We start from the raw sequence: 14,171 nt of genomic DNA on the forward strand, positions 1-14,171 counted from the left end.
ATATTAGATAGCACATATAAAAACAATAAACACCATGAAATTACAAAAGAAAAACATTAATGCAATATTTAAGGAAGTAAACTTAAGGCCTTTATGTCTGGCAGTGGAAATAGAGAGTCTTAAGAGCACTCCTGAATGCAATTACAGTTCTTGTGTCTAAAATCTATGGACATTTAGCTGGACCGTTGTTGGCAAACTTTGTCCGTATGACTTCATTTTAATAGTGGGTAAAAGGCGAAGGCGAGTGTGGAGAAACGTGCGTAAATTTCTAGATGGGATTTACACTTAGGTGAGGTCAGCTAGGTATTTTGGACTGGACCTATCAACGCATTTATTATAATGAACATATTCTGCATTCGATTCTGACTCGAATGTGTAGCCGGTGAAGGCTACAAAGCAAGAGATGCGTGTCTATGCAGTACACCGTACTCTACGGATGGTCTCTATGGATGGTCCGAGCACTTTATATTGTTTCTGTTGTAGACATTGAGATGAACCAGATAAGTGAATTACTTTAGTCCAGTCTTAAAAGTAATAAGGAACACACAAGTGTTGTTGTGCCACTATTGCCACGTGGTTTTGTGTGTCCTCTTGCCAAAAGCAACTATATGGCTCGAATCTATTTCCTCCTTACTTTTAGAATATCCCATCTGGTGCTTTTATTTTGAAACATTGCAAATATTGCATTAATTAAAAGAATTGAAGGGATCTCTAGTGGCCAAATGGTCTTAAAGCGCTCATCGTTACGCAGACATGCCAACTCTTACGATTTAGCCGTACGTCTTACAACAATTACCCTTAAAATACGAACTTACGGCATAAAACCAAAAACTCCGGAAAATGTGTTCATCCGTGTTTGATTTTGATCCGGGTTTCATATTATAAATAGTGATATTCGTCAGGGAACCAGACTAACTTTACAACAGCACATCAGACGCTTTAAATTGCACACATTTGTTCATCCGAAGTGACTGCATAATCAAACTGTTGATCATAATTTTTTTTTTTTAAATGGCATCCAGCAAGCGATCCATGCATAATACGAATGGGAAAATACCCCTCTTGAAGTGTGTTAATAATCAACACAGGCAAAATAAAAAGGAATATTCAGATTCTTGTGAATAAAAGCTGGAAGGGAAACAGTCAGATGTATTGGACATCACGTGTCAATTTAACTACTCATAGCGGGAAATATGATTGCCGTCGTCATGTGAAGTGGCGAATTTTTTTCAGGAATTACGTCAAGTTGAGAGATAGCAACATGCTATTGAGCTGCATATGGTTTGGAACTAAAAATGTTTGCTCTGTACTAGTGGTACATAAGGTCTGCGCGTACTTTACAATCTTTTCAGTTGAACATAATGTTTATCGTTGCTGCACGTTCCAAATACCGAATTTTTAATTACGTTTTCCAGCATTATAATAGCAGTTTATGATATGTTATTACACCTTGCTGAAAACTGGTCAAGCTTACATAAAACAAATCAACTGCCTTACTGAGACATACTCGTCAGGGTTGGCTGGTCTGCGTTACGGAGCATTGCCGTCTCACCTCTGTCTGAGTGGGTTCCAGTCTCAGGCTCGGCCAAAGTGGGTATGTGAGAAAGCTTGCCAGTAGCTTCCTGTGGGTCGGTGGTTCTTTCCGGGGTTTTCAAGGGTTCTTCCTCCGCCATTTATATTGGCCGCCATGCATAGTTTATTTTGTGCTGAAAAACAACAACAACATAACTGAAAGATACAAAAACTTGCATAGAGACCCGATTTTTCATGGACATGTTCTTGACAGGAAACAATCAATTTCTGCAAGAACTGGAATATATACGCTGAAAGATTTGAAATATTGAGCATAATTTCATGTGGGTTCGCACATTAGTTATGTTTATTTGCTTTTATGCTTTCTCGAAGAGTTTAATTACCTCCATTAGTTCAAGTATTTCATGAGTATTGCATTTCCTGTACATCATGAATGGTACTGTTTTCTCGACATCATGAATGGTGACATGTGGCATTGTCTATACATCTTTATTGGTAGAGTTTTCTCTACATCATGAATGGTGACATGTGGCATTTTCTATACATCTTCAACGGTAGCGTTTTCTCGACATCATGAATAGTGGCATTCTCTCTACATCGCAAATGATAGCTCGTTCTCAACATTATAAATGGTGGCATTTTCTCTACATAAGAGATGGCATTTCCCAACATGAATTTTCTCTACATCATGAATGGTGGCATTTCTTCAGCATCATAAATGGTTGCGTTTTCTCGACATCATGAATGGTAGTGTTTTTATCTTTGATGGTGGCTTTTTCTCTACATCATGAAAAGTAGCAATTCTGTGAAATACTATATTAAATCAAACATTTAAATGCTCTCAAAACGTTATGTGCCTAACATGTTTGGATTCTTCATATATTTTGACGCATCTAATAAAATATCCATTTATACACAATAATATGCAAGTGAGGACACCTCGCAGCTTTCTATCGGGACCTATTTGAGAATCGACAACATATATATCATGCTACACATCACATACCGTATTAAGTGCAGCACCGAGACGTTGCAGATGTATTGAGCGTCTTATTCTGCATCATATTTGACTTGCTATCCTGCTCCTGAAGAATGCCTGCCTGTTTTAACAAAGTTACCACTTCCAATACTTGGAACAAATACTGCCTTATCATTGCGTCATTGCGACTCCTGGTAGCTTAAGTGGTTCGAGCGGCTGCCTCGGATATGGGAGGTCGCGGGTTTAAACTCCGGCTACCAAAGGCTTATACAAGTTTACTAGCAGATGCCTCACTTGGCGGATAGCATTAGCAGGTTAAGACACATGTTTTCTATAGCAACTTATTTATGTGCAGACAAGTATTTCCATCTAATCTTCTAGTACGGTAATAACATTTGTTTATAGTGAAGTCAAGTACTAGTGCACCATACTGCAGACATATACCACCATGTTCCATCCCGTATCATTATCCTGAAACCAGGCCGACCAATCGAAACATTCCCTTGTTTTCTTACATGTAATGCATACGTGAATTGTAGATTAATTCTGAACAGTGATAGTCAATTAGTAGAAACACAATCATCGTGTGGAGGTAATACAATTTTAAATGAACTGTTTCACAAAATAGATGATATAGTTTGCTTCAATAATGTTAACAAAGAAAATAAAACATCTGAGTCAAGCGCGACTTGACAATATGGCATACCTTATATATGTTACTTTTTAAAACTTAACTCGCAAGTCGCAAATCATTACAAGTAATGAAATTTGTATTTATAGCCTGGCCCACGAACATTACCAGCAGTTGCATTCTGCGCAAAAGCCTCGTCGCCTCCTTCAAAAGCAATGTGTAAGTTATATTTCATGTAAATGTTAGTGTAGATTGTCGTCAATGATATTACGTTCCTGATTATATATTTTACAATGAATATGCTGAGACCTATGATGTTTACAATAACAATAATGACGTTGACAACGATAGTTTATAATATCAACTAATGATGACAATCTCAATGACAGCAACGATGTTATGGAATTTTGATCCCACATGTACATTCACTTATATGTTCCTTCTGCTATATAGGTTATAATTAATCGTTCTCTACGCACATCTGTCAGGTCTTCAGTATTAGTGGTGAGTAATTTCAAGTAAAATTTAAGAACAAAACTACTTGACATCCTCAAAATTTCTACCAGATAAAAACGGAGTTTAGCCCCAAAGCCGCTGTTACGTGGAAAAAGTTGTAAATGCCAAATTATCTGAATGATTGTGATTTTGAAACGTACTGGTCCTAAACATTGCTGGTTTCCATTAAAACCAAATAATACCGATGTTTCATCACATTATGAGCCATGTAATTTTTCCCTCGAGCTTAGAAACGAGACCCATGTTTTACATGTGTACAAAATAATCAATGTGGATTGGTGTCATCCATGGGTCAACCGATTTCAGGCAAAAGCTGGACCACAAAATTTGATAACGTGACCGTTGTAAAATATAAGAAGCCAACATCACGCTATGTCGGATATGGTAGGCGATCCTTATGTGATACACTATTCTCATTCTGCGTTTGATACATTGCAGTACTAGGCACATCATTTACAAGTATTTTGTCTTTATAGGCATCAATGACGTACATGAATTGTTACATGTCCGTGTTTCATCCTTACCAATTAATATAGAAATCCGTAAAAGCTGGTTTTGTCTTGAGCAAGTTTGTCCTTCAAAGTATTCGAGCACCTCAGCTGATGACCCACATTCATCCGAGCCTTCTGTTTATCTAATGTAGGCTTTATTAACTCAGATCCGCTTAAAAACTAAGGCCTATCTCTTCTCATTTCCTCTCGAATCAATGGTTCCGCCAGGTGTGAATGGTGTTATTAGATTAACCCCTTAGGGAATTTGTCAAATATATAACGTAACTACTTTTAGAGCACTCCCGAATACGAACAGAGATACATGCGACTTCGGTGACTGAATTAAGGGTGGCACATCTTGATTCTAAACTTAAAATGTTTATTTTCGTTTCTACCTAGCACCTTATTGCAAAGAACTGTTTTTGTCCGAAACGTTTTTAACAATTTACCTTCCTTCCAAACTTAAGTCGAATTGGAAGAATGGTGAAATCTATATAAAAAAGGCAGCATTGGGGCTTAAATAAGAGAATATATGCTTTCATGCATGCATGCATGCATTCATACGTACATACACGTGTATAGTATCAACTATAGAACTAAAACGAAACATTATATTCGTGCTTTCTTCGACCATATATGGAGCATAATCACAATGCAAATACTTTCCTAAATTTTCAGCAAGAGGTGCATCATGTAGCTTAAATTTAACCAGAAGCGTGGAATCTTTGGAATCGGATGCGAGGAGGGATTTTGAAGTATCAGAAGAAAAGTCTGCTTCTCAAAGAATGATGGAGGTTATTCGGTTACAAACGTTCCAGGGATCATGGCGTCTTGACAGCGAACTTTTAAACCTGCTTGGCACTGATGCAGTTAATTTAAAACTGGTCATTCCCTTACAGGTAACACTCCAACATCAGTGAAAAAAATGTCAACCTTTGGTTTCATATGGCAGTGTTAACTGTCAAATGGAGATGGATGAAAGTTTTGATTACTCTAGCCCATATTGAGAGAGGTTTTGTCTTTCATCATTTTATGTCTTGACAATCGAAGCTACCCCAAACACAGAACGGAAGGTTATTAAATGCTTTTCAATTAGGAAACGGTACTAGTTTGAAATATATTGTAATGCCAGTGTTTTTACTCCTTCACATAATTGTTTCTGTTTGTGTGTCTCTCATTTTCCTTAAATGGATTCTTTTGCATTGAAGCATGCTATATGGATGTATCGTGCACAAATGCATGTTTTCGAAGGCAAAATTGGCTCCGGAACGCTTTTCACGTGACCAATAGCTATGGTAAGATAAAGTTGCTGTTTAATGTTTTAGTGATTTCAGATCCAAAAATGTATGCTCTGTTTCTCCTTATGAAAATTGTTATACTTCAGATGAGCTGTACGTCATTCAGATGCATAGATTCCATCAATACATTAAGACATCGGTTTTAATATTACTGTGAATTATGTCATGAATGTATTCGTATGGCTATTTGTCCATTGTTTACAGATTTTATTTTCCCACAATTATTTTAGTTGTCCATCCACAGATATCTGAGAATGACTTACACGAAGGGAAAGGTTAAAAATAAACTATCAATTTTCGACTCAAATGTCATGGTAAATATAACCTAAAGAAAGGAAATTAATTCTGTACATCGTCGACCACCTACAATTGCAGAGCAGTGTGGACTGTTGAATCGATGACAATGAAAATGCCTATCAATTATGGGGTCCAACACCCAGATCACTCTGACACGATAACTTCAGTTTTACGTCCTGTACAGTTACGAAACTCTGTAAATGGATTGCATTTAGTGTGAGGCACAATTATTGAACTTAACACATAAGGAAAACTGTGAAAGAATAAAATCGATTTCTGCACCACAACATTGGTTCTACGGGATGTATCTTAACAGAACTTTGGGCAAAGCTTGAGCTTGTTGAATGGAAACAAACATGACCAAATAGTCATACGTTAAAAGCTCCCTGACTGAAAGACGAAAAATGTTTTCTTCATTATACCATTAGTTAATGCAAAACAAGCCAGGTCCAAACTTTCTGGATGGTTTGTGGTACGGTAGACTTCTAATTCAGGAGCAGGTCACATGTCAAGGTCACTGAAATCGAAAGGAGAAAAATGGGTTCTGATCAATAATTTCAGTTGTTTACATAGACCAATTAACAGTCTGAGGGAATATAATGTTAGGGTTACTATTGTTAAATATTAACAATGCTTTGTTGTAAATGTTCTTGATAGTTAGAAAAAGACTTTGCTTTATATAGATAAAACACGCCTAAATTTCATCTTAGTGTCCTTTATTGGCCTTAAAAAAGACATAATACATACCTGGCATGACTTTTAGCTGCTTGAATGTCACGATATTATATTTGATTAACTAAGATGATTCCACATTTGCAGGAAAGCTTTAATTTTCTGTAGAATCAATACGTATTAGAGTTCAAAGACGTTATGAAAAATTGTATAAAGTGTTTAAATTACCCCGTTGTCCTTAGTAATAAATATAGTTCTGTCAAAATTCGCTTTACAGTGTATGATTTGTTCTTGTATGGATAAATTTCTTTATACTACCACAGCAATTTCATTGGACATTTTTAATAAAAGGACTTGAATATCTCCTAGTTGGAAATGTACATTGCTTTAATTGCATCAAAACGTCCATACACAGCTTACATTTTCATCCTGACTGGTGGGGTCCTGAGTGGCCGAGTGCCCTAAAGCGCTCCCCGGTCCGGATCACTGCCATAACACCTGTCTGCGTGGGTTTGAGTCTCAGATTCGGCTAACGTGGGTACGTGAGAAAGCTTAGCCAGTAGCTTCTCGTTGGTGGGTGGTTCTTCTCGGGTTCGTCTTCCACCATTTATACTGACCGCCGTGTATAGCCTATCTTGTGCTGACAAAGGTAGTTAAACCCCACTACAACAACAACATCCTGACTGTTTTCATACAAAGTTCGTATGTACATCCAAGTTTCCGAAATCATACACAATTACAGTTAGTATTGGTCTTACTCAGTGGTCATGAAAACAAGTTTTGGCTTACATTATATTCTAAACACGTACCATATTCATGAGCTTCTTTTAATTTTCCATCGATTCCTTGATGTTTTAAGGTTAGGATATAATTTATAAATAATTCGATTGTGACACTGGAACATGTACATTCGACTCGAGTGGACGAGTTGTGTGAAGTTGCATTTTCCATCCTGAACTTTGCACCAATTCTTTAGACGGTCATGACGGAAAACGTAATAAAAATCGTTCTAGCTCTTTTTTATGTAGCATCTTGACGAATATATTGAATCAACTGATTCAAACTTGTAACTTAACACGGATATATATATATATATATATATATATATATATATACCAAATGTTTGGTTTTGTTTAGTTTGTATTTGGAGGTACAGTCATGTTATGCTTTGCCACAAATTCTGTTTTGGGGAGGGAATGGAGCTTTGAAATATTTAATCGTAGGTTCAAGATACTACTAAGCTTTTGGCATAAATTAAGCGTGTTTAAAAAAAATCATATTAAACTTGGCACTTTTATACATATTTAGAAATATTCTCTCACATATCTGCAGCTATTTACAATATTCTTAGGAATTTTTAATTTCTCATAGAGGCATTTATTTTTTCAGAATAAGATTGAGTTTAGCCACATTCAATTTGTATAATGTGTTAAATTGTTTTTAAAAATTATTTCGCTAAAATAGTTTGCTAAATTCTTATATTCCTTTCTCTCTGCCGACTATAGAATGACGATGTAGTTGCAACAGTGGCTGTCATTGCCTGGCTGAGGAAGCATCACTCAGAAAGACGGGATGAATGGCAGATGCTGGAAACAAAGGCTTTAGACTGGTTAGAGGGACAGAACCTACATGGACAATCTGTGGAGGATCTAATTTCTAAACTTAACATCTGAACAAGTCTATGATAGAACCAGCAATAAAATATATTTTCTGCGAGTACGACCAGTAGATAATAAAATATGTTCACTTTCAGGGAAAATACTGGAGAAATTGTATCCCTGTTCAGGTTTTTCATATAATAAACGATAAAAGTTGTATGGTTGATTCCCAGAGTTAAGAATACATTAGTTTGTAACTTGGCTTTTCATTGGTTTATAGCTTGACACATTCTCGATGTATAATGCTGTAATAAATCCAATGTTTATCATCCAATTGTTTTCTTCATAATGGTGGTGAATTGTAGCCTGTATACAAGTAAATTCACAATTGTTATATGCTGTTGGATTCTGAATTAAGCATAAACATTTATCAATTTCGCACCTCAGCTAGACTGGTTTTGTGATTTCCCTTATTGTGAAATTTTGGCACATTTCTGAAACGTTCTTTCAAAAATTAGCAGGTCCAAACTTCTCGTTTATTTTTCTTGTATTTGTAGCTCCGAGATAAGTGGCTGCAATGTTTTCTTTCTGATCACTGGATTAATGGGTCATTTTAGGCAGTTCTTTAGAACATTTAGTAAATTTGACAATCCAACACTCTTGATATCTAGTTGTATGCGACTAATATCTCTGAAACTACATCTTAGGATTTCTACTTTTTGGCTGAATCTTCCATAATCTTTAATTAAAGATAAAGTCCTTGTACAGTTATAATTCTTCATCATTTCTATTTAATCTGCTGACAGAATTGTCTGGAATAATACCGATGATCAGATTTATTGTACGTGCTTATACAAAAGCAAGAGCAAACTAACACTTAAAAGTGTTTAAAATACCAGTGCTGTTCCTATGTGAGCATGCACGCTGTTTTTAAATACATTTAAACAGATATTGATCGTTGTATTTCAGGTTAGTGAAACCGGGAGGTAAACAAAATTTATAGAATTGAAGCATTTACTCGGTAAATGTCTTATTCCACGTGTTTATATTTTAATTCTAACTGTTGCATTTTATCATAAAAAAGCTAGTACACAAGCTGTATAATTCCAGCCCTTTGCACATTTCCCGAAATATTAATCCAGCAATTAGGTTAAAGCAGCATTTTTTTGCGGTCCCTAAACAAACACTTTGTTTCTGATTTTTCATCAGGTTTGATGAATGGAGTGAATGCCAGATCCATTAAATGGAGAGCAGTACAATATAAATAGAAAGTAAATTTTCTCCAAATTTAGCCTTTCGGCAATCGCAAAGTGTTATAATGCAAATAGCGATGATTCAGCTGAGGCTAGAAAGATCGCTTACACTAAACGTTTACGCCAATTTATTCAAAAGCAATTCTTTTCAGCATCAGCATCTTAAACTATGTTGATTAGTTTGTGTTACGCTCAGGGAAGTGTCTAGCATACGATGGTCTTGATGCATATGAACCTCTAACTAATCCACCTAATATCGTCATAAATATCGAATGAATGAAATATAAAAAGAATCTGGTGTAGTAACGTTCAGAAAATTGAAAGCTAGAAGACCCATCACGAATCTATATAAAGAACATGGTTTTCTAAGGCGTTTATGATAATGTTGAGAACTTTAATACGGACCATTAAAACCTGCTATATTTTAGTTTAGTTGTACACGAGTTGTACACTGCACATGTATTTATGGAGAGATGTGCCTTTTCTAAAATATTGTTTTGAGGCATCTTATTTCCAAACAGCTTTAGATGTATGTGCCATTTTCATACCAAAAAAAAAAGAAACGTTATACCTGCTAAAGTTGTCGATCCCTACCTACAGTGATAGATAATGAAGTGTCCCTTGATAGGTATGTGTGTGTATATAATTGTGCCCTCGGCTGAACGTTTTAGAATTGTACAGAAGCTTAGACCAAGGACTTGAGATATATCGTTCAAGACCAACTAAAGAGATCAAGCATACTAATATCACGTGAAATGAAATCAAATATAATAGCGAAATAAAAAAAATGCAAGTATTTGTGTTTCAGATAGATGTATAAATGAAAAGAACTGGAAAACTCGAATAAAATATAGTGCGCATAATAGACGGACATAAATGGCCCTTACTATATTTGGTTATTATATTTGGTCTTTTCCAGCGAATAATATGAGCTAATCTGAGCAACAAACACGGTCTACATGAATATTATCTGTTTACGAAGCAACAACATTAAATGTTAGACGTAGCTTGTAAATTGCCTTAAAATGTTATTTTAATTGGTTTTATGTTCATCATTTAAACTATTACAATTTGGATGCATGTTAGATCCAGTAGGCAAGAACATTTAACAAGACCAGCTAATTTCGAATACCAATATGCGTTCGACTAAGGATACAATGTGCTAGGTAAATGTCATTCCAATTCTAATTATATACACAGGAAATATAGTTTGCTAACAAATACAGATACAAATGATATATTTATTTTTATGAGGTTGTAATTTATTTGTAGGTAATTGTTACTGAAAACGTGACTTCATTGGTCACTCTTGAACATTCTGAAGCATAGTGGGATAAGTGCTTTTGAATAGTCAGTTGCCAATAGTATGGAAGTAGGGAATGTCTGTTCTCGCATGTATTGTGCAATTTTAAGGAATATGATATTCACTGCCATTAGTCGCAAACAATTTTGTATGTTTAGCCTTCGATGTAAATATAATAACACAATATATACGTTCTTCCGAAATTCCCTAGTATGACCAGTATGATGGTATAAGTTGATTTCTAGAACATTCTGATTTTTCAACGTAAAGTTTAGTAAAGACCGTGGCAAGACCAGGTATTTCCAAGGGAAACCAATATGTTAAACTCCATTACACATGTTCACCTACAAGTAATAATCTTAAAATAGAGCCCATTTATAGACCAAATTAACGATGTAATCCATTGTCAAACAATAATGACGCTTACAATGTATGCTCGTTAACAGAAATCAAAACACAATACAAATATAATATACAGTATACCTCCCCTAATAAAGATGAAAGATTAATACAAGATAACCTTATGTTACATATATCTCACAAATATATGTGCTATAATAATTTCATATATATCAAATTGGTTATGAAGATGTTTGTCGAATGCACAAAACATAAGCAAAATCAAAACTGTTGTACTTCTATAAACGTGAAAGTGAATTTGTGATCAGATTACCTTTTCCCTTGATGTTCATAATATAAATATTGTATTCTTGCAACATCAAACTCTTCTTTAAAGATCTGTTATTTTACAATTTGTTGAAGAAAGCAACGGGATTGTGATCACTGAATACAATAACCTGACTAAAGATCGACTAATTACTCTTCAAAAGTATTGCAAAGCCAGTAAAAATACTAAACATTCATTCGCAACATTGTCGTCGTCTTTAATCAATATATCACCAGGCTTACATCACCTGCATCAACCTATTTGACATGACATGACATGACCTGGAGCTGAAAGAACTTGTGCACTCTTAAGTATCGCTCTAAATTTATGAAATCCCTTCTGACATTGTGGATTCCTGTCTATTCCTGACATCTGATCTGTGAATTTCTGTCTATTCCTGACATTTGATATGTGGATTCCTGTATATTCCTGACATTTGATATGTGGATTCCTGTCTGTTTCAATCAGACATAACGTGTCCTTTTTTCTTACAATAGGTACATTTAGAGACAAGGATCTTGAATCGGGCTTATAAGAACCTTGATTTTCAGACGTTGTGCCAGTTTGTTGTAGAAGGACTAGTATTAGGCTGAAATACTTTTTCTGCCAGAAGACTGTTGAGTAGATGACTTACTTGATGAGCTAAAGTATAATTGTCAGCAGCACGAGCAGCATTTTCCAAGGTTTCAATCTTATGCTTGTCAATATAAACCCTAATGTCACTATGGACACAGTTCTTAACCTCTTAACCAATATGAGTGGTCAGAGTCTTTCGTAATCTTCATTAACCTTTCTAAAAGAGCACCACCTATCAAATTGTCATGCTTTTTCCCATGCAAATTCGACATGGGTCTGGTCAGCTTTTTAGTCTCTGAATTGTTGCTGGTAAGCATCGGGGACAAATTCCTAACCAAAAAGATAGTCCTTTACATCATAGCCATACTGTTCCGGTGATCTAGTGGTTAGAGCGTCCGTCTTGGACGTGGGAGGTTGTGGGTTCGATCCCCGGCCGCCGGTCGAGTCATACCAAACACTTACAAAAATGGTACTAACAGTTGCCTCGCTTGGTGCTCAGCTTTAAGAGGTTAGTGTTACGACTGGTAGGCCTGGTGTCAGGATAATGTGACTGGGTGGAATATCATGCTATATGTCTGCGGCATGATGCCTTAGCGCTGGACATCCCTATAAACTGCCACGCTGCAGACATCGTAACAATATGACTGACAAATTGTTAAAGCTACGTTAAAATTACTAATCGCACACATACACATCAAAGTAAGTGTTCTGCTCTAGTGACAGTGAAATGTTGTTGTTGTTGTAGGGTTTAACGCCATTTTTCAGCGCATGATAGGCTATACATGGCGGCCAGTATTAATGGAGGAAGAACCAGGGAAACCCCGTTAAGAACCACCGACCCACGAGAAGCTACAGAGAGCGCTTTAGACCACTTGGCCACTCGGGGCCCCGACAGTGAAATGTAAATATCAAGAGCTCTACAGTGAGTTTACACTGCAATAACAAGAGTCCATTACTCTCTTGGCCAATTCATTCTCAACAATTTTGTCAAACCAAGAAAAGTATGTCCACTTCTTCTTCCGGAAAAGGCGGCACTAGCCTAATGTATTTTGTAAGATCTGAACTTAAATTTGTATTTGAAGTATGATATTTCCTCTCTTACAGCTGTTTCTCCAACTATAAATGCTTTTTCTCTTTCTGTAACTGTATCTCTTCTTTTTCTAACTGCATTTGTATTTCTTTCTCTCTTCTGTCTAACTGCATTTGCATCTGTTTTTCTTCCTCTCGTTCCTGTCTCTCGCTCCTCATTCTCAGACTTTGACTATTTGATCTTTTTTGTAATAACATGTTCTTTTTCTGTCTCCAATTTCGTTTGTTCTTTCTCTTTCTCCTATTGCAACTGCAACTGCATTTGTTTTTCTTTATCTTTCTGACGTTCCAGCTTTCTCAACTCCAATTCCATCTTTTATTTTAATTCTAATTCCTTTACTTTTGTGTCAGTCTGATACAGACTTACTGATCGAAACCAAAGCACTTGTATTATCCCAAACATTCTTTTCTAGCAAATACTGAACCAAAATATTTCTTCTTGTTTCGTTAAAGAAGCCTTTACCTCAGAAAGATTGTATTTTCTGGCAAGGTGAATCAATTCGTTTTTGTTTTTTTTGTGTGTGTGTGAAAAGATTAAATTGTTCCTGGGTAGGATTTGAAAGAAATATTTCCACTTTTGATAACATTTTAGAAAAAACTTGCAGATTTCACTAAAGATTTCGAAAACTAGGAGAATTCAAATTTCAAAAAACAAAGTTTAATTGAAAATTTTATCCAAATTTTAATATCCGGGACGAGCAAATCGATTCTTATGTAAGGTGTTTAAGCTCAAATAAGCAGTAACACAAGACAGAGTGAAAGCAACAAGCTCTGAAAAATGTAACATAATTTATTTCCCTGGAAAAATACTGTAAAAATGAAACAAATAAGAAATTAAGGTTTTAAGAATCAAATCCACGAATTAAATTTTGGAAGTCCTAATAATGAAATGTTTTAATGAATTCAAGTTCGAGTACCGAAGAAGAATCCAAGAAGAAGGGGATGACGTATGTTGTATCAGGTACAGTGCTGTCGTCTACAGTTCCTTGTAAAACACAAGTAACACTCTGGTGCTATCAATCCGAATACAATTTTTAAGAAATATCTTTGTTAAGAATTCTGTACGAGCACACAAATATTTCCAGAAAAAAAAAGAATTAATCTGTTTGAATCCAAATATTTCGATTAAACATTAAAATAACTCTAAAATGACGCAAAAAAGACGACATTGACATAAAGCATTTGAAACCCAAACTGAAATTATTTCACATAACAAAAGAATCTGATGAAATTATTTGATAATCCGAAAAGAATATAGGCAATATATC

The 14,171-nt window shown here is 35.5% G+C and overlaps 1 protein-coding gene across 2 annotated transcripts in view; it reads left to right on the forward strand.

Annotated features, from left to right (window-relative positions):
• Window positions 1–8,344, forward strand: part of LOC149787029 (von Willebrand factor A domain-containing protein 5A-like) — a 51,849-nt gene extending 43,505 nt beyond the window's left edge. For both annotated transcript variants that reach the window (XM_089977576.1, XM_089977575.1), the window contains exons 14-16: window positions 3,293–3,362; window positions 4,829–5,049; window positions 7,923–8,344. In XM_089977576.1, the coding sequence (XP_089833702.1) occupies window positions 3,293–3,362; window positions 4,829–5,049; window positions 7,923–8,090 (459 nt within the window). In that variant the 3' untranslated portion in view covers window positions 8,091–8,344. The remainder of the gene's footprint in view (window positions 1–3,292; window positions 3,363–4,828; window positions 5,050–7,922) is intronic.
• The last annotated feature ends 5,827 nt before the right edge of the window (window positions 8,345–14,171 follow it).

Source organism: Sinohyriopsis cumingii, chromosome 12 (assembly GCF_028554795.1).
Source record: "Sinohyriopsis cumingii isolate HCF-2022 chromosome 12, ASM2855479v2, whole genome shotgun sequence".
Lineage (NCBI taxonomy): Eukaryota > Metazoa > Mollusca > Bivalvia > Unionida > Unionidae > Sinohyriopsis > Sinohyriopsis cumingii.